At 40.1% G+C, this 27,725-nt stretch overlaps 1 protein-coding gene across 1 annotated transcript in view; it reads right to left on the reverse strand.

Annotated features, from left to right (window-relative positions):
• The window catches only part of DSCAM (DS cell adhesion molecule), a 427,464-nt gene that overhangs the window by 191,079 nt on the left and 208,660 nt on the right, over positions 1-27,725 (reverse strand). Inside the window, exons 6-10 of the mRNA XM_070750468.1 lie at positions 25,228-25,503; positions 15,308-15,604; positions 14,032-14,307; positions 12,056-12,334; positions 5,062-5,181 (exon numbers count right to left, since the gene is read on the reverse strand). Of these exons, the coding sequence (XP_070606569.1) occupies positions 5,062-5,181; positions 12,056-12,334; positions 14,032-14,307; positions 15,308-15,604; positions 25,228-25,503 (1,248 nt within the window). The remainder of the gene's footprint in view (positions 1-5,061; positions 5,182-12,055; positions 12,335-14,031; positions 14,308-15,307; positions 15,605-25,227; positions 25,504-27,725) is intronic.

Raw genomic sequence — 27,725 nt, forward strand, 5'->3', positions numbered from 1 at the left:
TTTCTTGATGCAGGATGAAGCCAAAGCCCCTGGTTTTAAGGCCCAGAAAGATCGGGTAACTTTGATCATGCGTGGGAATGCAGCAGGCTTCTTGATGAAGCCAGGGCTAATTTATAAGTCACGAAATCCAAGAGCCCTCAAGAACAGAAATAAGAATGCATTGCCAGTGTCCTGGATGCATAATCCTAAAGCATGGATTACAAAAGCCCTCACGCGGGATTGGTTTCATCAGTGCTTCATCCCACAGGTGAAGGATTATTTGGCTGGCAAAGGACTCAATTTCAAAGTGCTTCTCCTAATGGACAATGCTGGAGGCCATGATGACCTGGCACATGAACATGCTGGGGTGCAAGTCGAATTCTTGCCACCAAACACCACATCTCTTATCCAGCCGATGGATCAAGGTGTTATCTGCGCATTTAAGGCACTGTACACACACAATTCCCTTGGAAGCCTCGTGGAAGCAAAGGACGCTGATGAAAACTTCACATTGAAGGGCTACTGGCGTCAGTACACGATCGCATCATGTCTGAAGAACATTCAGAATGCCTTAATGGATATGAAGTCACAGACAATGAATGCCTGCTGGAAGAAATTGTGGCCAGAAGTGGTGCATGATTACAAGGGATTTGCTCCCGAAGAAATTCAACATGCTGCAGTCCAGAAATCTGTGAAGCTGGCACAGGCACTGGGTGGAGAAGGCTTCAGTGACATGACACCCGATGAAGTCCATGGGTTGCTTGATGAGCATGGCCTACCGCTGACAGACAAAGGATCTGGAGGAGCTGACCAGGTCAGCGAGTGAAGAAGAGGAGGAAGAAGAAGCTGAACAAGCTGAGGAAGAAGAAGATGTTGGCCTAACACTTGAGCGGCTTGCAGAACTGAACAGAGCTGCTGCACATTTCCAACACATGGTGGAACTTTGGGATCCCAACATGACTCGCTCTATACACTTTAAGGCCTCCCTTGACAACACCTTTGCACCATACAGAGCCATGTTAGCCCAGAAAAAGAAACTGCACCAACAACTGCCCATAACTATGTTTGTCACGAAAACCAAGAGGTCTGTCACACCATCACCTGCAGCGTCCATTGTAGAAATGGTGATAGAAGAAGATCCCAAGTTATCCTAGTTATGCTAACCCCCCCCCCCCAAAAAATGTAAATAAATGTTGTTATCATTTATTATCAGGATGACTAAGTGTCTTATTCAATGTGTACAGTACAGTACTGTACAGGTACAGGTAGAGGTAATGGGATGGGGAAATGGTAATTAAGGGGATGGGAAATGGTAATTTATGGGTTAAAAGTGTTGGGACTGAGTGACATAGAAGAATGAATGAATGAGTGAGTGAATGAATGAATATTGTACCTGTATGTAAATTCAAACACAGGTGAGGGCTGGGGGTTTTTATTCTGTCATTGTTTAAGTGCTTTTACCATACTGTATGCTTTCATTCAAGAGTCACTTCTCTCTCTCTTTCCTGTCATTCTCTGCTTCAATCATTTTGTCATTTCTCTTTCTCTCTTTCTCCCTCTCTCCTTTCCATCTCGCTCTCTCTGTTGCTCTCTGTGAGAACGCCTGTCCCGCCTCCTGTAGCCCCCCTCGCTGACAGCTAGGATGAAAGCGCTCTCAGCCAAGGGACTACAAGAGGGGTGGGGCAGGCATTCTAAAAGCACTCAGAGCGGCTGTAGCCGCCAGCGCTGCTGCAGGAGGACTCGTGCCCCAAGAAAGCTGGTGAGAGGGGCGAATCGGGCGGGCGGGGGGGTAGCGGCGAGGAGGCCGGAGGCGCTGAGTGGGTGGCCGACACTAAAAGCAATCATTGCCAGCACTTTCGTCGCTCCCCGCTTCCCCGCCTCCAACTTCAAGCCCTTGCGCGGCCATGGAAAAAGGGCGCGCATGCGCAGATGGTGTTTTTACTTCTGCGCCGCTACTTCGCGGAAAATCGATTTTCGCGGGAGGTCTTATTTATTTATTTATTTATATTTGTATGCCGCCCCTCTCCGCAGACTCGGGGCGGCTCACAACAAAGTGAAAAACAATTTATAACAAATCTAAATTTCTACTAAAAACGTTTTAAAAACCCCATTTTCTAAACACACATACATACACACATACCATTCATAAATTGTATATGCCCGGGGGAGATGTCTCAGTTCCCCCATGCCTGATGACACAGGTGGGTCTTAAGGAGCTTACGAAAGGCAAGGAGAGTAGGGGCAGTTCTAATCTCCGGGGGAAGTTGGTTCCAGAGGGTTGGGGCCGCCACAGAGAAGGCTCTTCCCCTGGGGCCCGCCAACCGACATTGTTTAGTTGACGGGACCCGGAGAAGGCCCACTCTGTGGGACCTAATCGGTCGCTGGGATTCGTGCGGCAGCAGGCGGTCTCAGAGATATTCTGGTCCAGTGCCATGAAGGGCTTTAAAGGTCATAACCAACACTTTGAATTGTGACCGGAAGTTGATCGGCAACCAATGCAGACTGCAGAGTGTTGGTGAAACATGGGCATACCTAGGTAGGCCCATGACTGCTCTCGCAGCTGCATTCTGCACGATCTGAAGTTTCCGAACACTTTTCAAAGGTAGCCCCATGTAGAGAGCATTACAGTAGTCGAACCTCGAGGTGATGAGGGCATGAGTGACTGTGAGCAGTGAGTCCCGGTCCAGATAGGGTCGCAACTGGTGCACCAGGCGAACCTGGGCAAACGCCCCCCTCGCCACAGCTGAAAGATGGTTCTCTAATGTGAGCTGTGGATCGAGGAGGACGCCCAAGTTGCGGACCCTCTCCGAGGGGGTCAATAATTCCCCCCCAGGGTAATGGAAGGACAGATGGAATTGTCCTTGGGAGGCAAAACCCACAGCCACTCCGTCTTATCCGGGTTGAGTTTGAGTCTGTTGACACCCATCCAGGCCCCAACAGCCTCCAGACACCGGCACATCACTTCCACTGCTTCGTTGACTGGACATGGGGTGGAGATGTAAAGCTGGGTATCATCAGCGTACTGATGATACCTCACACCCCATGCCCTTGGATGATCTCACCCAGAGGTTTCATGTAGATATTGAATAGCAGGGGGGAGAGGACCGACCCCTGAGGCACCCCACAAGGGAGAGACCTCGGAGTCGACCTCTGACCCCCCACTAACACCGACTGCGACCGACTGGAGAGGTAGGAGGAGAACCACTGAAGAACAGTGCCTCCCACCCCCAACCCCCTCCAGCCGGTGCAGAAGGATACCATGGTCGATGGTATCGAAAGCCGCTGAGAGGTCAAGAAGCACCAGGACAGAGGATAAACCCCTGTCCCGGGCCCGCCAGAGATCATCCATCAACGCGACCAAAGCAGTTCTTGGAACGTAACCCCCGCGAAAATCGAGGGAACACTGTATTTGCAAAAAACTGAAATAAATATTTGCCAGAATTTGTGCATCGTTGAAATTTAAGTTGAAGGCGCCATCCATTGGTAAATGGAATATATACTAAACTCTTACAATTTTGGAAAGTACTGATAAATGGACCTGTTTTTCACCCGTTTTTGCAAAAGGCGGGATGTGCAGAGGGTTTGAGAAGCCTGTAAATTATGACTGTTGACCTCACTTATTCCTAAGAAGTCAGTAAGAGGCATGCATAAGTGCACAGCATGCTACCGTCTCTGTCCTAATGTTTCTCTATTATTAGCACCAATATCATGTACAGTGTTCCCTCGATTTCCGCGGGGGATGCGTTCCGAGACCCCCCCGCGAAAGTCGAATTTCCGCGAAGTAGAGATGCGGAAGTAAATACACTATTTTTGGCTATGAACAGTGTCACAAGCCTTCCCTTAACACTTTAAACCCCTAAATTACAATTTCCCATTCCCTTAGCAACCATTTAGATTATTACTCATCATGTTTATTTATTAAAGTTTATTTAAAAAAATGTTTATTAAAGGCGGATGAAAGTTTGGTGATGACATATGACGTCATTGGGCAGGAAAAACTGTGGTATAGGGGGAAAAACTGCAAAGTATTTTTTAATTAATATTTTTGAAAAACCGTGGTATAGGCTTTTCGCGAAGTTCGAACCTGCGAAAATCGAGGGAACACTGTAATATAAACATAGTTATATCTTTTTATACTACCAATACGTACTTGACTAAATAAATAAATAAATAAATAAATAAATACATACATACATACATACATACATATATACATACATACATACATATATAAATATATACGTAACTACATAAATGAATAAATAAACTTAGATAATCTTTGGCTTACAGTAGAAATTGTGTCTGGAATTGCTGTCCTTAAGCAATGTAATTGTAAAGTACAATGTAACCTGATTGCATCACTTGTAACGGCAATGCTAGCAATCGCAGTTGCTCTCCTTAAACAAAGACCATGTGGGTGGTTAAGCAAGGAACCATATGTCTGCAACTTCTGACTTCCAGATAATTTTCCCATTGACTTTGCAGGAAACTGATAGGGAAATTGCAACTGGAAATGGAAATCACATGGCCATAGCTAACTGCAATGTCATAGTCGTAACTGGACACCAAGCACTTGGGTTGTAATCACAGGACCAAAAGGATGACAGAACTACAAGGATCGTTCATGAGCGTCATTCATTCATTGCCAGTATAATTTTTAATGGTTGTAACCCAAAGGCTACCTGTAACAAGAACTCATATCATCTCCCTTATCTTATTTGACTATATTATTTTATTAAATGGTAATGAAGAGAAATAATAGGTATTGCCAAGCCCCTAGGCAAGATTCAGAAAAACTCCAAGAAAAAATTTCAACTCTCATCTATAGTGAGACTGAGTCATTCTGATGACTTGAAATGTTTCTTCTTAGTTTTCTTGCTACTAGGATTGTGTTTCCATTTATAAGATAAGATGCTAACAAACTTCTCTTCTACCTTTTGATTATGTTTATCTTGCCATTACTTTTCTAGCCTCCCTTGAATCTGTCACAGCTGCAATACTAACAAAATGAACATTGCATAATAAATTGATAATATTTTTTCAAATTACACCATAATGAGTATTGTTAGAGGACAGAAGTACCTTTGGAGTATTTCCAGACAATGGTAGGAACAGGATAGCCTTCTGCAGAGCAGTTGAGGATCACGGCTTTTCCATAAATCCCATCTTGATCAATTGGCTGAACCACAAATCTGGGGGGAACTAAAAGAAAACCAAGAAAGTGGGATACAATCAGGTTATCACTTTAACTATAATTAGACCACTTAATCATGTTTTTTTCCTTGATAATTTTTATTGATCCTCAATCAAAACATTGTTTGGCAAATGATATTAGAAACACATTTGGCAATAAAAGGTTTAATAGTAAGAACTGCCATACTCAATGGAATGCATTAATGTTCATATTAAATAATATGCCCACACCTGAACCAATTATGTTTATTACAATTTTCTGTGGCTTCCTAATAAACCCTTTTAAAATTGCTGGTTTTTTAAATATAAGAATGCAGCCCCCTGTTTGCAGAGTTCTGGTTTTCATCTCCATTTTTCTTTAGTTGGTTATCATTGATATAGCAAGAACATACATCTTAATGTTATACTTTGAAACATTTAATTATTCAGGTCATAACATGGTGTAGGACATAGTTGTAGTTGAGAATTTTAAAAAAATGAATTAATGTCTTAACAGAATTGCAAATTTTAAGTAGCTGAATTTTCAGTATCCTTAAATACCCATATAGTACTAATAAACTATAAAGGCTAAAGGTAGCCTTGTGTATAATGCAAAAAACAATGTTCAAATGCTTTTATAGATAGAGATTGATTCTTTAAAAAGAGATCAAATTAATATCCTGAAGAGAGAGAATACGAGAGAGTATGTTCTTGCTGAACTGATTTTCTGTCTCCATTGAAATCAGGGAATGAACAGAAGAAAGATAAATTAATGGACCAAGAGTGCCTTTTTATAAAGCTGATATTTTTGATTACATGTTCAAATTTAGCATTCTCTTGAGCAGAACGGTTTTGGTATTCTCATTTTCTCTGGGGTTTCACTGGAAATATTAAAATGCATGTAAGATAAATGATACAATTTAGAATGTTTCCTTTTCATTGTTGAAATACTAGTATTTCAACTGTATTGGGTTGTTGCAAATCTAAATTAATAAAAGAATATTCAAAACAAATTTTATAAAATGTTAGTACAAGTGAGAAGTCACTTTTGCTGGTTTAAGAAAACTCTTAGTTAAAAATTGTCATGAGCCAGCTATAAGAAATTTGGCTGATCTAAAAAATCTAAGCAAAGTTGGATCTGATTTATATTAAAGTGTGAGACCACCAAAAGAAAAATAGAGCACTGGGTTTCCAAAGGCAGCAATGGGAACTACTTCTTCAATGCTGCCAAAGATGATATGAAGAAAGCCAGGAGGTCTTACGTTCAACTTGTGGCGACCACATGAGTGAAGGAAAATGTCTGACTGAGCTTTAGGGGCATAGAAAGTGCTTGGGAGGAGGCATGGACTTGTTTTCCATGTCTTCTTCTCAAACAAGCATTTTATATTTGTATATTACCTCTTGAATACAAATGTATATTTTCTTAGGACAATGCAGTCACTATATTATACAGAGTTTCTTTAAATAACATGTGCAACATCTTATCTGTTCCAAGGCACTTCTTCAGCTTTGAATCTGAAGCACAATACATCGCTATTAAACTTTATTAAAACACAGTGCATCCCTATTAAATACTCTTTGGGACAAAAGGAATATCTCTGCCATTTCTTCCTCTTTGGAATTGGTGCATTTTTTCCCCAGGAGGCATAATTCCAGAATATTTTATTTTCACAGAAAAGATTTTCAGCCATGTCACAAGCAAACCCTTACAGGTTTCATGGTTTATCTGCAGCCTACTGCCTAGTTCAACTATTGTTCTTTGCTTCTACTCCGCCCCCCCCCCAAAAAAAAAAAATTACCTATCATTTGAGATCAGAGTACTTTAAAAGACCACTTGACTATTGTTGATTCTTAACAAGGGAAGGAGACAGTGACAGCACAAATATATATATAAAAAATCAGGGCAAATCTTACACCCAGATCAACAATGCTCATTTCCTTCATCTCATACCCCATGTCAAAATGGCTTTAGAGCAAATAGATGGGGAAGGGTGTGCTATCATAGATTCGTTGGGATTGCCAATGGGAAGTTGAGCAGACCCCTGCCATTGAGTCACTGCTTCCCTGCACAACACATGGGGCAATAAAGGGAGACGGAGGAGAGAGCCAGCAAGCTAAAGGGGGGGGGGGGGACCGGGACGGCATGAACTCTCTCCAGGCTTTAGAAGCCTCCAGCCGGAGAGAGAAGCAGATTTGTTAAAGAGATCCAGTTGGTATGGCAGCAGGGAAAGGAGGAGAAGGAGGAGGACAGCTCTTTCCTTTCCTCCTCCTCCCCCACGGCTGTGGGCTATTCTGCGTCTCCTCCTCCTCCTTTCCCTGCTGCCGTCCCAAGTGGATCTCTTTAGCAAATCTGCTTCCCTGCATAACACATGGGGCAATAAAGGGAGATGAGGAGGAGGGAGGATAAGGGGTGGGAGATCCAGTCAACGAGCCAGCCAGCAAGCTAAAGGGGGGGAGGACGGCATGACCTCTCTGCAGGCTTGTAAAAACTCAAGTTTAAAGATCCATGCGTTAGGGTTAAAAATGCAAGAGTTTTCAAACCTGGAAAGATTAAGGCTTCTGGACTTCAACTCCTACTCCTGAAGTAGCATGGCTGGTGCAGGAATTCTGGGAGTTGAAGTCCACTAGTCTTAAAACTGTCAAGTTTAAAGACCCATGGGTTAGGGTTTAAAATGCAAGAGTCTTCAAACCTGGAAAGATTAAGGCTTGTGGACTTCAATGCCTACTCCTGAAGTAGCATGGCTGGTGCAGGAATTCTGGGAGTTGAAGTCCACTAGTCTTAAAACTGTCAAGTTTAAAGACCCATGGGTTAGGGTTAAAAATGCAAGAGTTTTCAAACCTGGAAAGATTAAGGCTTCTGGACTTCAACTCCTACTCCTGAAGTAGCATGGCTGGTGCAGGAATTCTGGGAGTTGAAGTCCACTAGTCTTAAAACTGTCAAGTTTAAAGACCCATGGGTTAGGGTTAAAAATGCAAGAGTCTTCAAACCTGGAAAGATTAAGGCTTGTGGACTTCAATGCCTACTCCTGAAGTAGCATGGCTGGTGCAGGAATTCTGGGAGTTGAAGTCCACTAGTCTTAAAACTGTCAAGTTTAAAGACCCATGGGTTAGGGTTTAAAATGCAAGAGTCTTCAAACCTGGAAAGATTAAGGCTTGTGGACTTCAATGCCTACTCCTGAAGTAGCATGGCTGGTGCAGGAATTCTGGGAGTTGAAGTCCACTAGTCTTAAAACTGTCAAGTTTAAAGACCCATGGGTTAGGGTTAAAAATGCAAGAGTTTTCAAACCTGGAAAGATTAAGGCTTGTGGACTTCAACTCCTACTCCTGAAGTAGCATGGCTGGTGCAGGAATTCTGGGAGTTGAAGTCCACTAGTCTTAAAACTGTCAAGTTTAAAGAGCCCTGGGTTAGTGTTAGAAATAGGTTTTAGCTTAGTTGCTGATTGAGCTACTTTTTTTACTTTTTAATTTATTGTTATTACCAGATTGCTTTTGTTTACCCTCTTTTAAATTTACAGAGCTAATTTACTGGTTTTCTTTAAAATAAATATTCTAAAACATTTAATCTACTGATGTCTCAATGTAATTTTATTGGTTTCCATTTTTATAAGTTACCAGTAGCCACTGCATTTTCTAACCTCGGCTTATAGTCGGGTCAATAAGTTTTCCCAGTTTTTGTGGCAAAAACTGGTGCCTCGGCTTATACTCGGGTCGGCTTATACTCGAGTATATACGGTAGCTGTGAAGTTGATATCTGTTCTCAGACATAATTAGCTGGCACAGAAAATACATTCCTTGCTTTGTTGCTGCATTTTAAAACCTATCAGCTTTATATAATATTAGAATTCTATGCTTAAAATTTATAAATTCTGTCTGTGTGGACCTATTTCTTGGTGGGCTCATCGCTGGGACAGAACAGAATAATTAATAGTCCGGACAGAGTCCAGAAGGAGTTGGATGACTTAAAAATCTAACCAATAAATAAATAAATTAAAACAAATTTGGTTAGTCTTGTATTTCATAAATGTACACATTTTTGCTTAGACCTTTGAATGCAGAATGGAGTAGATATTAGTAAACTTAATCTATTCTTTTCCTTTACCCCTACTAAGTCCATTTTAATCATTCTGCTTATTCTATTTTGTTTGAATTGTTTTATTCTGTTCTTCCTTTTCTTTTTTACACTTTGGGAATTCAGTTTCTAATCACAAATAAATGAGACTGAATATTTTACAAGTTTATTTCCATACTGCTCTTTAACTGTTAACATTCACCAGATTAAATACCAACTTAATTTTTACATGACACTTTTTCCTTACCTTTATAAGAACATTCAGAACTCTTTGTCAGGCTTTCTAGCTCAGATTCAGCAGAAGCTATTTGATGCACCCTGGCTGGATAACAATTACTGTGGCAGATACCTCATTGTAAGAAATGTTTGCCTTTATCAATGTAAGAGCCTTTGACCTGTCTTATACTCACTGCAGTTTAAATCTGCTACTTCTTTGTTCTGATTTTCTCACCAATTTTTTATTTTGTTGTTTGTTGGCATAAAAGGCATCCTGCTTTGGGAAAACCTAACTCCCAACTCCCAATATAACTCCTACACTCTAGAATACTTTTCACTGGACATTTAATTACCAGGTAATGTAAAATACCCAAGAGGTATAATAGGAAAAGCTTATTTCCATCATCCATATTTTAAAAGTAAACAGAGATAGCTTTATTCAAGTTATATTTCATTTATATATGTAAAACGGATATGTTAAACATTGTATTAATTTATAGGCTCCAGCAATCTATGGTATACAGTGATCCCATAACAACAGATTGCTTAGTTACTTCCCAATAAACAGCAGAGGTCTAAGATAAATCTGATGCTATTTATTACTGCCATCATTATCTGTGTTTTTTCCCAGTTGCATGAATAAATAAACAAATCTAGTATAAAATATTTTTTTAAAAAATATTTTTTTCAAATACATCTTTCTCATAAAAAACATCACAAAATTATTTTTGGTATCTTAGAATTTTATAATGCAATATTTGTACGTAATTTCAACATTTTGGCCGTATTATTTATTTTAATTATTTTTCAAACATTCTCATTTTTTAAAAGTTTAAAATGTTCCTTAATTATTCCACATCCTAAATTAAAATCAATGTTTTTAAGACCTACAAAGTAAGGTGTTATTTGAAATTTAGTTCAAAATGTTTAAGAGTTATTTGAATGGGTAGTCCTCGACTTATGAGCACAATTAAAATTAAAAGTCTCTAAGCAATATAATAATCAGTGAGCCATAATCAGACCGAACCCAATTTTACAAACTTTTTTAAGTGTCTTTGTTAAGTGAATCTGGCTTCCACATTGTTTTTGTTTGTTGGAAGCTGGCTGTGAAGGTCACCATAGTGATCACGTGACCTTAGGACACTGCAACTGTTGTAAATACATGACTATTGCCAAGCACCTGAATTGCAATCTGGTGACTGTGGGGATTTTGCTATGGTCATAAGTGTGAAAACTAGTCATAAGTAACGATTAGGTCCCACAGAATTGGTCTTTTCCGGGTCCCGTTGACTAAACAATGCCATCTGGCGGGACCCATGGAAGAGCCTTCTCTGTGGCGGCTCTGGCCCTCTGGAACCAACTCCCCCTGGAGATCAGGACTGCCCCCACCCTCCTTGCCTTTTGTAAACTCTTGAAAACTCACCTATGTCGCCAGGCATGGGGAAATTAATTACCCCTTAGCTATTATAATTTATGTATGGTTTGTTTGAGTTGTATGATTATTTTTTATAAGGGTTTTAAACTGTTTTTTAACCATTTGGTTTGTATATTGTGTATTGTCCTGTTGTGAGCTACTCCGAGTCCTCGGAGAGGGGCGGCATACAAATCTAATAAATAAAATAAAATTAAATTAAATTTTCAGCCCTATTGTAAGTTCAGACAATTGCTAAATGAATTGTTATAAGTCAAGGACATCTACAGTCCCAACTTCCAGTTAATTCATTTCCATTGTGGATTTTTCCTTTTTAACTAGAAATGTTGTAAACTGCTCAAGCAAATTCTGCAGCAATAGAGATAGCAACAGTAAATGTATTCTATGGCTAGCTATTGTCCTCAGTTAGAAGCTTTATAATCAGAATATATTCATGATATTTACGTAACAGTCCATGTATTAAAGTATGTAGAAAGTTTTGTACAAATTAAATTTAGGGCTAAGTTGAATTTAAATACAGCATACTTATGAAAAGTTGCATAGAAAACATGTATTATAGATAGTCGTGGAAGTTGCTTCTGAAAATATGTACAAATGTGTATAACAGCAACAGCAATTTTTTGTGGATTTGTTTAAAATAAATTATTAGTTATGAAAAAAACAGAAGAGCAGGATGATACCTACTGACTGGTAGTGCTAGGAGCCTCTGTCTGGACGCACCTGGATTTGACTCACAGGCTGCCAGTTGAGAAACATCACCATAGCATCACAGTGATAGGAGACACCTTCTTAGTAGCTGAACAACTGATATTTCCAAAACATAAGGCAAGACAGTAATAATCCTTTATTGTAGCAGAATTATACAGCTTGCTTATCAACTAGCATAATTTGTTATTAAAAATGGACAGGCTCAAAGCTAAAATGCTATAAAATAATTAATCATATTTCAAATTCTTTCAACTCATTCTAAAGATTTTCTGTATATTAAAACTTGCAGATTTCAAGTGTAAGAACAGACATTTCCTGACCATTCACTTGCAAGATGTTCAGGCAAAAGAAATGTGCAATTATTATGGTATATGTGAGAAGACAAAAGAGCAATTATTGTACAATCCAGTAGCATTTAGTTCCCACCACAACTGGTGTTTGATAATTTTTACCGATACTATTGCCACCATTATATTTACCTCTAACAATTAATTGGCTTTGGTGCTCCACAGCTGCTGCGTCATTTCTTGCTATACAGGTATAGTTTCCATTGTGCATAAGGGAAAGGTTGGAAATCCTTAAGGAGCTGGTGAAGTCAATGTTGTCAATGGTAACCCCAAGACTGGCTGGGATTGGCCTACCGTCCTTCTGCCAGGTGATTGTAATAGGCAAATCCCCCGAGACCACAACGCATGGAATGAAGACTCGCTGGCCAATAGAGAACCTCGGAAATTCAAAGGGCTGGATAAAAGGTGGCACTGGAACAAAATAGAGCAAATTTGTTGATGCAAAAAGCATGACTATAAAAATTATCAGAAGAAAATATTTCATATCTTCGGGACCGCCTTCTGCCGCACGAATCCCAGCGACCGGTTAGGTCCCACAGAGTTGGCCTTCTTCGGGTCCCGTCGACTAAACAATGTCGTCTGGCGGGACCCAGGGGAAGACCCTTCTCTGTGGGGGCTCCGACCCTCTGGAACCAGCTCCCCCCTGAGATTAGGATTGCCCCCACCCTCCTTGCCTTTCGTAAACTCCTTAAAACCCACCTCTGCTGTCAGGCATGGGAGAATTGAAACATCTCCCCTTGCCCATGTTGTTTTGGTGTTTGATTGATTGTGTGCTTGTTTTTTTATATACTGTATATTGGGATTGTTTTTATGAATTTCTTAACCTAAAATTGTAATTGGATTGGTGGGTATTGGATTTTTTTAATAGAAAGGTGAACACAAGAACAAGGGGACACAATCTGAAGTTGGTTGGGGGAAAGATCAAAAGCAACGTGAGGAAATATTATTTCACTGAAAGAGTAGTAGATCCTTGGTACAAACTTCCAGCAGACGTGGTTGATAAATCCACAGTAACTGAATTTAAACATGCCTGGGATAAACATATATCCATCCTAAGATAAAATACAGGAAATAGTATAAGGGCAGACTAGATGGACCATGAGGTCTTTTTCTGCCGTCAGTCTTCTATGTTTCTATGTACTGTTTTTGCCATTGTTGTGAGCCGCCCCGAGTCTGTGGAGAGGGGCGACATATAAATCCAGTAAATCTAGTCTAATATAATCTAATCTGCAAGACACCTAGCATACATTAGGGGAAGCCACAACAAATAATCATTAGTTGTCAAATCTCTACCAATAAAGTAGTGGTGTAAGAACTGAAGTTGGCAATGGAGGAAACAAAAAATATCAGGCTAGATAAGACTTTTGAATAAACACATCTCCTGTCCAAGACCTTTAAACAAACTGGCAAGAAACTTACCTTGGAAAGGAAAAAAACACTACTTTGAGCTCTCTACTCTGTCTTAAGGCTTCTTCTATTTTTTGTTTCTTTGTTTCTTTGTTTTTACCTGCAGTAAAAATTCTAATCTAGCTAAACTGGGGCTTCGGGGCTTCGGCCCTATAAAGCTAACTGTTGAATAAGGCGTTCTGTGTACAATAGCTAACTGCAAAGTGTTAACTTTTCTGAGTCAAGATTTCAGTTAGGACATTTAGTGATTGGTAAGTATGAAGGGCACTCTCTAGAAAAAGTTGATTAAAAATAAGGTATAAATCATAGGTGGCTTCTCAATATTGTTCACAATATAGTATGAGTACAAGCTTTAGCAATTATTTTTGAGGTCAAAATTTCTACAGTCAGCCAACCAGATCCTAGGGCCCTCTGACAGTAAGACTTGCCCCACTGAAGTTATCTGTCTCGTGTGACAGCAGTAGTTTTTAAGACTGGTACTTTTCAAAGCTGTCATGGCTGAAAACTCTTGATGAAGATGGCATGCAAACTGGAAATGCCAAATTACATTTAACATCTCCATTGCATTTGTTTTTGGCAGACAATCATGGGACGGTTCAGAGAGAAATACATTCAAATATATGTAAAACGGACCATAACCTATGATAGGTGCTTATCACCTCCAATTTTACAAACACTTTTAAATTATATGCACGTTTTACCTTTTACTGTCACGTGTACACTCTGGCTAGTGGACAGTTGGGGCTGAACCAGAACATTGCATGTGTATTCCCCCTCGTCCACCTCCTTCTGCACATCTGAGAGCTTCAGCGTTCCATTGTTTTCAAAAGCTACTTGACGATGATTAAAAGGGAGCAGATTAGAATTCTTATACCACTTGATTGAGTAATAAGGGTAACCAATGACACGACAGTGAATGAAGGTATCCCGCCCTGCTATTGCTGTAATATTTTTCATTGGCCGAATGCTGGCTGGTCCTGTAAAAATAAAAACAAGCTCTTGAAAATAATGTAGAGGTATAGTTAGTTAAGTTAGTTAAGAAAATATTGAGGTTTTTTTCTAAATATATAATTATCTTAGATCCTGAAAACTGCAGCTTACTACAATTCCTTCCACTCTTTTAACTTCACAGAGCAACGTCATCCTACATGTTTTACACTTTTCAATTTTTCTAATCCTACAACAGCCATATTAATTAATTAATTATACTGCACATTTGGATCACTAAACCCTTATAATAAAAATCTGTGTTGAATTACAAATTAAAAGCTAGTGGAATTTCAGTTAATGCCAGATAAGACAAGATAGATAGAAACAGTAGCCTTACATTTCTAAAATTAGGGTGAATAGTTAACAGTATATATAATTGTTTCTAACCTGGTGTATTCCAGAAGTTTTGGTTGAAAATTTATATCACCCTCAGTCAGCAGCTCAATGGGTGTGTGTATTCTAAGTGAAGAGGTATGTTCTAATACATCTGGCAGGATGAGGACTGAATTAAAAATATAAACTGCAATATTCTTAACCTAGATACTTACAATGAATGTTAAGTTCTTAAAAGAAAAAAAAGCCATGCAAGCAAAACAAATTATATAGTAAGTTAAAAATAGCTGAATTGATTAGTATGTATAACACACATTCACAGTATGTGTTATGCTAAAGGGCGGCATAAAAATTGAATAAACAAATAAATAAATAAACAAATAAACAAATAAATAAACAAATAAATAATGGGCTGTCAGTGCAATCTGACACACATTTACTCAGAAGTAAGCCCTATCAATAATGCTTACTCTGAAGAAGCTGTCCTTAGTATTATAGTCATATATCATTATTCCTCATGGGAAAAATAGAGATAGCATTGGGGGAAAAATTCTTAGCATTCTATAGCAAAGTTCATACACACATTTATGTTTTATTTTACTATAATGAGGTTTAATTTTTAAATTTTTTTGGAGGAGCTGATTTGACAAGCACCTCTTACGTTTATTCGAGCCTGGTAGAGGACAACTCCAGCTGAGTTGTTGGCGGTGCAACGATATACTCCGCCATCTCGGACCTGAGTACTGGAGATGTTTAGGTAGCTGACTACATTCCCCTCAGAGGTGATGATCTGACTAATACGGTGGTTTCCATCTTTAATTATGGGGTTTTCATCCAAAGTCCATGTGATGGTAGGAAGAGGAGTTCCTTTCACGTTACACATCAAAGATACACCCTCTCCTGGGCTTACCACTTTCTCACTGAAAGCTGAAATTATTTTAGGAGTTCCATCTGTAGAAGAAAGTTAAAAAGACAAGACACATAAGACAACTTATCACAAAAGGGTAAAATCTGTTTTACTCCTCTGTTTTAAGAAAAAAGAAGCCAAATAAATGTTAGTTTCAAAAAATAGCACAATTAGTTCTCATTTTGCGTCATATTGCTTATTATTTTTTTCCCTTTGCTATTTTATATGAATATTATTCCTTTCAATCAATTAGGAAAATTATAAATCTACTTCTGGGTTAGAGTAGAGATTAACATGCTGAAATAAACTAGGAAGGAAACAGAGATGACTTATTTCTTGTACCAAAATTAACTTAGCAAAATTTAATAAAAGTAGAACTTAATATATCCTCAACCCATGCATAAGGTCTTAAAGAAATTATCACATGTCTATAAATCATATAGAATAGAATAGAATTCGAATTATATACGAATACATATGTATATATGTATACATGTATATATATCTTTTTCTTTTATGTACACTGACAGCATATGCACCAAGACAAATTCCTTGTGTGTCCAATCACACTTGGCAAATAAAGAATTCTATTCTATTCTATTCTATTCTATTCTATTCTATTCTATATGATATATATATATATTGTCGGCTATCAATAAAATTAACTGCCTTGGAAATGGCCCTAGGTTGGGCCGAGAGGCAAAAATAGGAGCTGTGATGTTCCTTCAATACACCAGGGTGATTCGACACAAAAATATGTAACCCTTCCCTGGTGCAAAGCTGAAGGGATTGGATACTGTAACCTAGAGGTTAATTCTCTGCCTTACAAGGCAAAGGTTGCAGGTTCAAGTCCCAGTGAGGGTATAGCTAGCTGATGAGGCCAAAATAAAGCCGAAATAGATCTACCCTAGTCTCCCTTGATTTTCAAATTCAGCAAAAAAACATGTGACATATATATATATGTATGTATGTATGTATGTATGTATGTATGTATGTATGTATACATATGTGTGTGTGTGTGTGTGTGTGTTTGTAGATTTGATATATATATATATAATCTGTGGCAGTTTCTTTAGCTCAACTATTTCTTTATACTCCTGTGGATGACAAGGGTTTTTAGTATTAACATTAAATGTGTGTGTATCGTATGCACATGTATTTAGCAGTGTTCTCCTGCAAGAAATAAGTCTTTAACAGAATAGCTGGGAAGAAAAGGAAGAAGGGTCAAGACCTGAAACTTCAGATTGGTAGAAATACATCCAGAGAATATTTTTTTTACTCTGAATGAGCTTAATTCTTTAGGGACAAAAGAACTGAATCATGAATACTGATGAACATATTGATCGATATGATTGTTATATATTATCTTTGAGGAATCCTGGGGAAGGGTGAAGTGCAGAAAACATCAGAAAATGTTTCTGTTTTCAGATGGGGATTAAAAAGGATCTGAGGCACTTACTAATCATGGTACTACTTTGATATCAAGATTTGTGAGGAACTCTTCTTTGCACATATTTTCAATATTTGATGGAGAAATTTTGAAAATCAACGAAGCAGTAAAATAAAATGAAAATCCCACCCAAATTTAACTTGTTCAATTCACACTAGAAGCAAATGTGTGATTGGCTTAGAAGAAAGTTGTAAGCTCTAACCTCTAACATTAGTCTTAACAGGCATGTACCATATTTTTCGGAGTATAAAATGCACTGGATTATAAAACGCAATTTAGTTTTGAGGGAGGAAAATCTAAAAAATCTACCTACCCAATATTCATCTGGTTAGCGTCCTTAGTCTGTTCAGCTTTAGTACATTTTTTTAATCCCCTGGTTAGGGCTGAAAAAGCCTTTTTCAAAGGGAGTAGGAATAAAAACAAGCTTGCAAAGACTTAGGGCAGGGAAACAAACCTTCTTTGGAGGAAGTAGGAAGCCAGGAAGATTGTTAGCACCTACTTAGGGCTGGGGGGAAAAGCTTTTTTAAAATTTATTTAAAGCTATATTCAGAGTATAAGACACACCCAAATTTCAGCCTCTTTTAGGGGGGGGTGCGTCTTATACTCCAAAAACATGAGTATGTAAATAAATATATAAAGTTATAGAAATTTATTATGAGATATGAATAAATTCTAACCATTTGCAAGAGTTTGCTAAAATTCTGTTTGTATCTATTTACACTACAGTGTTTTGGAAAGGAGATTACAATTTTGCTGATTGTGTGAAAATATCTTCAAATTTAAAAAATATTTCAGAAACTTGGAATTATAAAGTTAACAAGGAATTAATAAATGAATAATTTCATGTTATCTGTTTTAGGTAGCACAATATTTAGGGAGATGGCCTTTCCCATATTCCTAAAAATAATTCAGGCCTGAGAATGCATAAATCTCATGCCAAATAATTGCTCACAATCTGCAAAAAGGACATGAGCAATGATTGTATAAGGGCTAAATTTGGTTTTCACTGTGACTATAATTACAATGAATTAGGACAGACCCATAGATTTAAATTCCTGTGGGGATCATTAGAATTACTACTACTACCATGACTACTGCTGCTAATAGCTAATGTCCTCAAAATGCTGTGCCGTTTTGTTCCAATGGGAATTGCAATTTAATTCTATCAAAGCCATCACAGCATATACAACAAGTTCAAGGTGCACTTTATATATACTCCCTGCATGAAACTCTTTGAAAGTTCAGGTCTGCAATAGCTACTGGATCATTGGAAGTACCTATACTTTTATTTTCGTTTGTCTTGGTTTAAGAGAAGGCACTGAAGTGTTTTTCAACTTGTGTCATTTAATGAACACCCAGGCAAGGGTGGGTAAGCCAGTGACAGTGTCCCCTATTATAGCATGATGCACAAGGGGTTCCAGAATTCTAATATTTTCTGCATGAAACCTATAAAGATGTCAACTGGGGCATTCAGTACTCTGCAGCAAACCATTAATTATTTTTCTATAGCACTCCCAGTTTTTAATTTTATCTGAATAAGCGAGGAAGTGTTAGACCAAAAGGGCTGCATGCCTGAGACTGCTGCCCCTTCTCAAACCCTTCCCATCCTCTCCCTGTGCATTAGCACTGTCATTTCCCAGAAGACAAACAGCTACAGGCTTTTTATCCTGAAGGGGAATTGACACACAGCTAATAAATCAGAGAATGTGCTTGGCCTGTTCCTTTGCCCTCTACTTTAAAAAAATATATACAAGTGACAAGCTTTTTGCAGATGAAAGCAGACATTATTTTCCCAGGGAGACCTATGTCTTATAAATCCCCCCTGCTGTTGTACTCTGATAACCTGCACTCTCTCAGCATCATTAAAGATTATCAATATGCTCTTTAAGGCTTTCTTAGTCATGGGAGATGGTTGCCAAGGTAACTGGTCCACACAGGTAATATCCTCTCTTTTCTGTGACTATTCTGAAATTAGTTTTCATGCCATGTTTGCACTATAGCCTCATTAGCTCTAAACAAATTTATTATTTTCTTCACGATTATTAGGGGGAACATGGTGTCAGCAATTTTCAGTGATTATGGTGGTTTCAAATAATGCCTGGGATGAAATGTACAGAGCACGTGTACATAATTTTTTTCTTCTTACGCAGTGGACACATTTATTAATAGGGTCAACAGGTGGTTGTTAAAAAAACATCACAAATAGCATTCAAGAAGGATAGATTTATTTATTTATTTATTTATTTATTTATTTATTATTTGGATTTGTATGCCGCCCCTCTCCGAAGACTCGGGGCGGCTCACAACAAGTGAAAAACAATCCAATACAATCCAATTAATTAAAATATTATAAATTTAAGAAAATCCCCTATACTAACATACACACATACAGGCATACCATATATAACTTCAACGTGCCCAGGGGGAGATGTTTAGTTTCCCCATGCCTGACGGCAAAGGTGGGTTTTGAGGAGTTTACGGAAGGCAGGAAGAGTAGGGGCAGTTCTGATCTCCGGGGGGAGTTGGTTCCAGAGGGCCGGTGCCGCCACAGAGAAGGCTCTCCCCCTGGGGCCCGCCAACCGGCATTGTTTAGTTGACGGGACCCGGAGGAGGCCCACTCTGTGGGACCGAATCGGTCGCTGGGATTCGTGCGGCAGAAGGCGGTCTCGGAGATATTCTGGTCCAGTGCCATGAAGGGCTTTAAAGGTCATAACCAACACTTTGAATTGTGACCGGAAACTGATCGGCAGCCAATGCAGACTGCGGAGTGATGGTGAAACATGGGCATACCTGGGTAAGCCCATGACTGCTCTCGCAGCTGCATTCTGCACGATCTGAAGTTTCCGAACACTTTTCAAAGGTAGCCCCATGTAGAGAGCATTACAGTAGTCGAACCTCGAGGTGATGAGGGCATGAGTGACTGTGAGTAATGAGTCCCGGTCCAGATAGGGCCGCAACTGGTGCACCAGGCGAACCTGGGCAAACGCCCCCCTCGCCACAGCTGAAAGGTGGTTCTCTAATGTGAGCTGTGGATCAAGGAGGACGCCCAAGTTGCGGACCCTCTCTGAGGGGGTCAATGATTCCCCCCCCCAGGGTAATGGACGGACAGATGGGATTGTCCTTGGGAGGCAAAACCCACAGCCACTCCGTCTTATCCGGGTTGAGCTTGAGTCTGTTGACACCCATCCAGGCCCCAACAGCCTCCAGGCACCGGCACATCACTTCCACCGCTTCGTTGACTGGGCATGGGGTGGAGATGTAAAGCTGGGTATCATCGGCATATTGATGATACCTCACCCCATGTCCTTGGATGATCTCACCCAGCGGTTTCATGTAGATGTTAAATAGCAAGGGGGAGAGGACCGACCCCTGGGGTACTCCACAAGGGAGAGACCTCGGAGTCGACCTCTGACCCCCCACTAACACCGACTGCGACCGGCCAGAGAGGTAGGAGGAGAACCACTGAAGCACAGTGCCTCCCACCCCCAACCCCTCCAACCGGTGCAGAAGGATACCATGGTCGATGGTATCGAAAGCCGCTGAGAGATCGAGGAGCACCAGGACAGAGGATAAACCCCTGTCCCGGGCCCGCCAGAGATCATCCATCAACGCGACCAAAGCGGTTTCCGTGCTGTAACCGGGCCTGAAACCCGACTGCTGGGGACCTAGATAATCGGCTTCTTCCAAGGACCGCTGGAGCTGGAGTGCCACCACCTTCTCGACAACCTTCCCCATGAAGGGAAGGTTGGAGACTGGACGATAGTTGTTAAGTACTGCTGGGTCCAGGGAAGGCTTCTTGAGGAGGGGGCGCACAAGCGCTTCTTTATAGAGTGATGGAAAAACTCCCCTCCCCAAGGAAGCGTTGGTAATCTCCTGGGCCCAGCTCCGTGTCACCTCCCTGCTGGCCGAGACCAACCAGGAGGGACACGGATCCAGTAAACAGGTGGCGGAACTCACAGCTCCAATGGCCTTGTCCACTTCATCAGGTGTCACCAGATCAAACTCTTCCCAGACAGGTGGACAAGTACGTGCCCCAGTCACCTCGACTGACTCGTTGTCAGTCGACTCTGTTTTACAATTGGAGTCGAGGTCGGCCCGGATCTGAGCGACTTTATCAGCGAAAAACGTGTTAAACTCCTCGGCACTATTCTGCAAGGGCTCCCCAAGTCCCCCCTGGTTAAGAAGGGAGCGGGTCACCCTAAACAGAGCGGCCGGGCGGGATTCCGCTGATGCAATCAAGGCGGCATGGTACGCGCATCTTGCCGCCTTGAGCGCCACTTTGTAAGTCTTAATAAAAGCTCTTACAAGTGTTCGATCAGATTCAGACCTACTCTTCCTCCATCGCTTCTCTAGACGTCTCTTTTGGCGTTTCAACTCCCGGAGCTCCTCGTTGAACCATGGGGCTCTACGGGGTCTAGCGCCACGGAGAGGTCGCAAAGGCGCAATCCGGTCGAGAGCCTCCGCAGCAGCCGTATTCCAGGCCTCCGCAAGAGACTCCGCCGAACTGTGGATGAGTGCCTCTGGAATAACCCCAAGCGCCGTCTGGAAACCCTCTGGATCCATTAGGCGTCTGGGGCGGAACATCTTCATTGGTTCCGCCTCCCTGCGGGGAAGGATTGGAGCCAGGAAGTCAAGCCGTAGTAGAAAATGGTCTGACCATGACAAAGGCACTGCTTCTAAGCCCCTTAGTCTCAGACCATTGCTCAATTGCTCGGAAAGGAATACCATGTCAGGTGCGTGCCCCCCCTCATGAGTCGGACCCCGTACTACTCATGGCTGTCATGGTGGCCATGAACTCCTGTGCCAACCCCGAGGTTTCGCCGAGTGACGGCAGGTTGAAGTCCCCCAAGACAATAAGTCTGGGGAACTCCACCGCCAACCTGGCTACCTCCTCGAGTAGCACAGGCAGGGCTTTTGACACGCAGCTGGGAGGCAGGTACGTGAGAAATAAGCCCACCTGAACCCCTAAGTCCAACCTCATCAAGAGTGACTCGCAACCCGCAATTTCCGGAGCAATGAGTCCACGTAGGCAAAGGCTCTCCCTGGCTATAATAGCCACTCCTCCCCCCTTCCCTGGGGTCGAGGTTGATGCCATATCTGAAACCCAGCTGGGCAAATTTCAGAGAGAGGAACACCTCCCTCTGGGCCCAGCCAGGTTTCAGTAATACATGCCATAGATACTAATAGATACTAATAGATACTAATGAATTGTCATATTATTGTTACCCTACTTGTCAAATTCTGTATAAATACTAGTTAGTCTTACTACTAAATAATTATGAATAGGATCTAAGAAGTCACCTGGAGATGAACATAAAGACCACAGATGTTTTGAAAAGGATTACCTGTGAGAATAATGCTAGGAAGAAGATGATTTTCTTTCCAAGATATAATTTAATAGGGAATAGTAGAAGAAAACAACCACAATATCTAAATAAGATAAATTTGGTTGGTACTGACTTTATTGTTGGCTTATCATATTGGTACCAATCTTTGATTGTACAGTATCCTGTTAACTATTCCATACTACATTGTTATTCATAGATACAAAACTTATAGAATACAGTTATAATCAGCAGTAACTGGCCAGAGTCAGTAATTTTTCCTATTAGTATATACTGTAATTGCTGAATTGTGATTTCTTGTGTTAGGGAGCTGGCACCAAGCTACTGAGAATCTCAACTATCTATCTATGCTACCTTGAAAGTTTATCTGACTATTCAAGACAGAACACAAAATAACATAACAATATCATAATTTTAAAAATAGTCATCCATGGCCTTTATCCAGACTTCATCTTTGGCAGGTAGTACTGCCTTAATTAGCTGAACTACTGTTTGTTCCCAAGACATGATCAGTCAAAGGTGGCCACATTTAAATGCCTTATCTTTCACTGGTTTGATTCAGAAGCCTGCAACATCTCTGGTAATATAAAAGGAATTCCTCATGGTGCAAGACAAGGCAAGAAAGCTGCACAGTAATGTAAGTAACCCCATGTTGTGGTTAGCTCTGGCCCAGCTCCTGCCCCAAGTACTGTGGATGTGGGGGAGACATCCACATGCTGCAGGCCTGTTTTGCCCCCAGTGGAATCTGCTGATGAAGGCTCCTCTGACCAAGAAGACATGAGTGACAGGGAGGAGGAGAGTGTGGCAGACAGCTCAGAAGGAGATCAATTATCTAGCTCCTCCTTGGATTCAGAACAAGAGTTAATGATACAGCCACGCATGCGGAGAGCGATGCATAGGCAACAGCAACTGAGAGATTATTATCAAAGAAAATGAGGCCACCTGTGGTTGGGTGGGGCTGTGATAATTAGTGAGGTTGCTATAAATAGCAGCCTGTGGGTTTGGCCATTGTAGAGGATTATCTGATCCTTGTGTTTCATGACTGCTTTACTGACTTTGGCTTTTTGTGTGCTGATTTTTCCCTGCTTTGAAACTAAACCAGAGCAAAGTGTGTTTCACTTTGTGAAAGAAGGACTTTGAATTGCCTCAGCTGCAAGCTAAGTATCACAGGACTGATAAGGGACTTGTATAAATTACCAGTTTGTTTGGAGATGAGTGCTCTTTGCTATACCAAAAGAGGGGTTCGTTTAAGTGAATTTTCATTATAAAGAACATTGTTTTGAATTTTCAAACGTGTGTGTGTCTGAAATTTGTACCTGTGAATTTTTGGGAGGATTCTACCAGAGAGCCCGACAGAATACCCCATAAGCAAAACAAAGAAAAAAAATAGGAAAATAGCACTTTCTGTTTCCCTGTAACAATGGAATGGAATGGAACTTTATTTGGCCATGTGTGATCAGACACACAAGGAATTTGTCTCCAGTTCAGTTCAAGCAATAGAGTATTAATGATCATAACATGATCCCAATAAGAGGGTGTAGTAAAGAAAATAACAATAATAGTAATAATAATACAGTCATACAACATGGGTAAATAGACATAAAACAATATTGTGAGGATTAGGTATTCAGCAGAGTGGTGGCATAAGGGGAAAAAACTGTCCCTGTATCTAGATGTTTTGGCATCTAGATTAGTGGCATTCCAAGGGGAAGAGTTGAAACAGTTTATGTCCAGAATGTGAGAATTCTGTAGATATTTTTTCAGCCCTCCTTTTAACCTACGCAATATACTGGCTCTCAACTAGAAGTCAATAGGCAGGAACCTTGTGGGTGCCAAAAACAGAGATGGCAAGACACCATCAACAAAGATATGCAACCCGGAAGCCTGTGCCATGGAGACGCAACTGACTGTGACTGACTGTGAAAGTTGATCATGCAATGATGATGCAGTGGAAGGCTGGCAGGTTGCAATCGTTTTTTTCTGCAGTTCTAACTATCCAGTAGGGTCTATACCCAGGGGTGGGCTCTGGCTGGAACACTAAGTTGGGCTCGCCACCACGGCTCATGAGTGTTTGCAGAGCAAACGCGATTTTGCTTCTGCACCTATGGAGATAGAAAAATCGCGCACGGAGCCGCAGGTGCACCCTTGTTTCGGCATGTGTGGTAGCAAAAAATCCTCACGGAAACACGGGTGCACCTGCGGCTCTGTGTGCGATTTTGCTATCTCCACAGGTACAGAAGCAAAATCGTGCTGTCCCCGCAAGCTAGCATTCCGGCTAGCAGCCCACCCCTGTCTATACCTGTCCTGTGTAGTTGCTGCATCAAACTAGATTGTTATCAAAGTAGAGATGAACAGACTCAGTAATTGCTCCATAGATTTGTTAAAAAATTATCAAAAGTTAAAACAACCCTCAATAACTTGATATAGAAAAAGAACTTTATTTTATAAGGAAATAAGAATTCTAGGAAACTGTAGGAAATGATACTGTAACCTATACACTGCCACAGTCCAGACACTATTCAACCCATATCAGCTTTGACATGTTTCAGACATCTCTTACAAGACCTTTCTTATGAGTCCTCGGAGAGGGGCGGCATACAAATCCGATTAAAATGAATGAATGAATGAATGAATGAATGAATGAATGAACGAACGAATGAACAAATGAGTGCTACAATGGTATGTTTTGAATAAATATTTTTGAAATTTATATTTTAAAACTAATTTATATTTTAAAACTAATTTATATTTTAAAACTAATTTTATATTTTATTAAAATATATGAACTTTGTTTTAAAATGTCTTTTGAGAATTGTGAAAAGGACAGACATGGATTAACTTTAATGTTTACATACATAAAATAACAACTGACCTTCTAGCACCACTTGAACATAGTCTTGTGCAGACATCTTGTCTTTGCGTACAAAACACTGGTATGCCCCGCCATCACTTTTGGACATGCCATCCATAATAAGAGTCTCATGGTTGACTCCAATGATTCTCACATTATTGCCAGTATTGATGATTTCTCCATTTCGATACCAGAAAAGTTCATGGTCATCTGTTCCAGACACACTGCAGGACAAGGACACACGACTACCAACGCTGCTCTTAACTTTCCGAGGACTGATGGTGGCTTTTAGAGGCTCTGGAAGAAGACATCAAATTCAGTCATTTGATTTTGGTCACTGATGAGCAAACCAAAAGAGTAATATTTAACTCACTAAATACCAAAGCAGGCTTTAAATGATAGAAAGATTTTTAAAAACCCATTTCAGATAGCAATGTGCCACATTAGAAAGGTCAAATTATTTTGGCTTCTGCAGGAAAAGAGCTGCAATACAAGGCTTCACGACATGAATGAGCTAAATTGGCAACAGGTAGATTTTAGAACAATGTTATTATTGAGAACAAGAAGGAGAGCAAGCTGCATGGCATACATAAGTCTATCCATTTACAGTCTCAGATTCAGAAGAAATGACTTTGGGTTGCCACTGCTACACCATCTTATGACACCTGAAATAATTGCTTCATTCTGTCCAATGGAGTCATGGAATTAAATCCAAAACTTATAAAGATAACTAGACAGAATCATGCTGCACCAAATAAATATTTAAAACTAATTCCTACAGCCCATGGAGCAGTAAGATAGAGCCAAGAAAAGGGCTGATCTATTTTTAGTTTGTAGAATCTTCTGCTCTTTTGCTTATATCATGCAGAAATATACTCTTGTGTAGAGTATAGTAATGGTTTTATTTTGAATGCTCAGCAATGTTTCTTGAGTTGTTGTTTTTTAACCAGATATGTAAGAGCGTGTTTAAAGATAATTTACTTGGGAGAAATCATATGTTTTTAAAAAGCAAATGTTAATAATCTTATGCAGATCCTGCAAGGGTAATTTTAACAGTCACACATTTGTACTGGAGTGGGTTCTAACTTACCTCGTTGCTGGTTTGCTTCCTCCCATGCTGCATGGCCACGCGAGTGCACATGTGCAGTAACAAAAAAAATCAGACAAATTCCAAACACCCCCTCCCGAAAACAAGATGGAAATGCATGCGCAGTGCTGGAAACATGGCTTCTGTGCATACGCAGAAGGAAAAAAAAAACAGGAAAAAAATCCCCCCCCCCAAAAAAAAAAAAATCCCAAAAAGATGGCAGCCTCTATGGACCGGCACTGACCGATCTGATTCTGTGACATCATCAGTGTGTTGCTAGCGGTTCAGGCAAACCAATCCAAACTGGGAGGAACCCACCTCTGCTTTGTACCTTCTTAGTGAGCTAGCAAGGTCTATGAATCTTTGTCTGAAACAAATAAACTACCTATCACAAATTCATATTCTTCTTTGGAAAGTGGAGTTAAGGAAAGTACAGTGATCCCTTGTTTTTCGCTGGGGATGCGTTCCAAGACCACCCGTGAAAAATAAATTTCCATGAAGTAGAGGAAAGATATTTTTTATGTATTTAACGAGTATTTGGACTTTTAAAACCCACCCTTTGCATTAAATAGTCATTCTATAATGCTTCTCAGGTGGAACTACATGTGATATTCTCTAGTTTCTTTAATAGAGTACAGTAGTACTGTAGAAGAATTTTGTGAATTTTTAATGGATTTAAAATTTTCAATGGATTTAATGGATTTAAGCCCCCTTTGAAGTAGCAAATCCACAAAAGATGAACCACGAAGTAGCAAGGGATTACTGTAGTTGTTTTCTTTATACAGGCAAATGTTTGTTTCTAAGAAACAAAGCGTAGGTGGTATTCTATGAGCATAGAAGTTTTGCATAGTGAAGGCAATTAACTAAAAGTAACTTCACTTTTATAAACTATTTATAAATACTTTAAAAAATATTATGAGGGCTATTGGAAAATATTTGTTCTTCAAACATGTTGACATACATTCTGAACATACATGGGACATGTTCTCCAGAACACCAGTTAATGGCTTCTTAATCTATATCATTTTTGTGAGATATGTCAGAAAATAAACAGGACCACTAACTTGACCTTAGTTTTATCTTTAGACAAATTGTGAAGGGAAAAAAACAAACTATGTTCTGGTAAAAATTCTTTAATCAAAATTGCCCTGAAAACAGTTGAAACTTAGGTTTATCTTTTCAGGAGCTCTGATGATACCACAAAGTTGTGAGTGAAGGATTTAGAGACTGCCTTGTAGAAGCCAGAAGTGGTCAATCCACTGCATTCTATGTTTGTGTCCGCAGATATCCTATTTCACCAAGACTGTACTAAAATATTCTGACATTAATATGGGTAAGCAATTCAAATATATCAGGTATTTCAAGTATTCGGTGTAAAACCGAAAGCTTTCCTGAGGATAACAAGGTAGTCTATTTCTGTAATGAGGTGATA

The sequence above is a fragment of the Erythrolamprus reginae genome, chromosome 4 (genome assembly GCF_031021105.1).
Source record: "Erythrolamprus reginae isolate rEryReg1 chromosome 4, rEryReg1.hap1, whole genome shotgun sequence".
Taxonomy (NCBI): domain Eukaryota; kingdom Metazoa; phylum Chordata; class Lepidosauria; order Squamata; family Dipsadidae; genus Erythrolamprus; species Erythrolamprus reginae.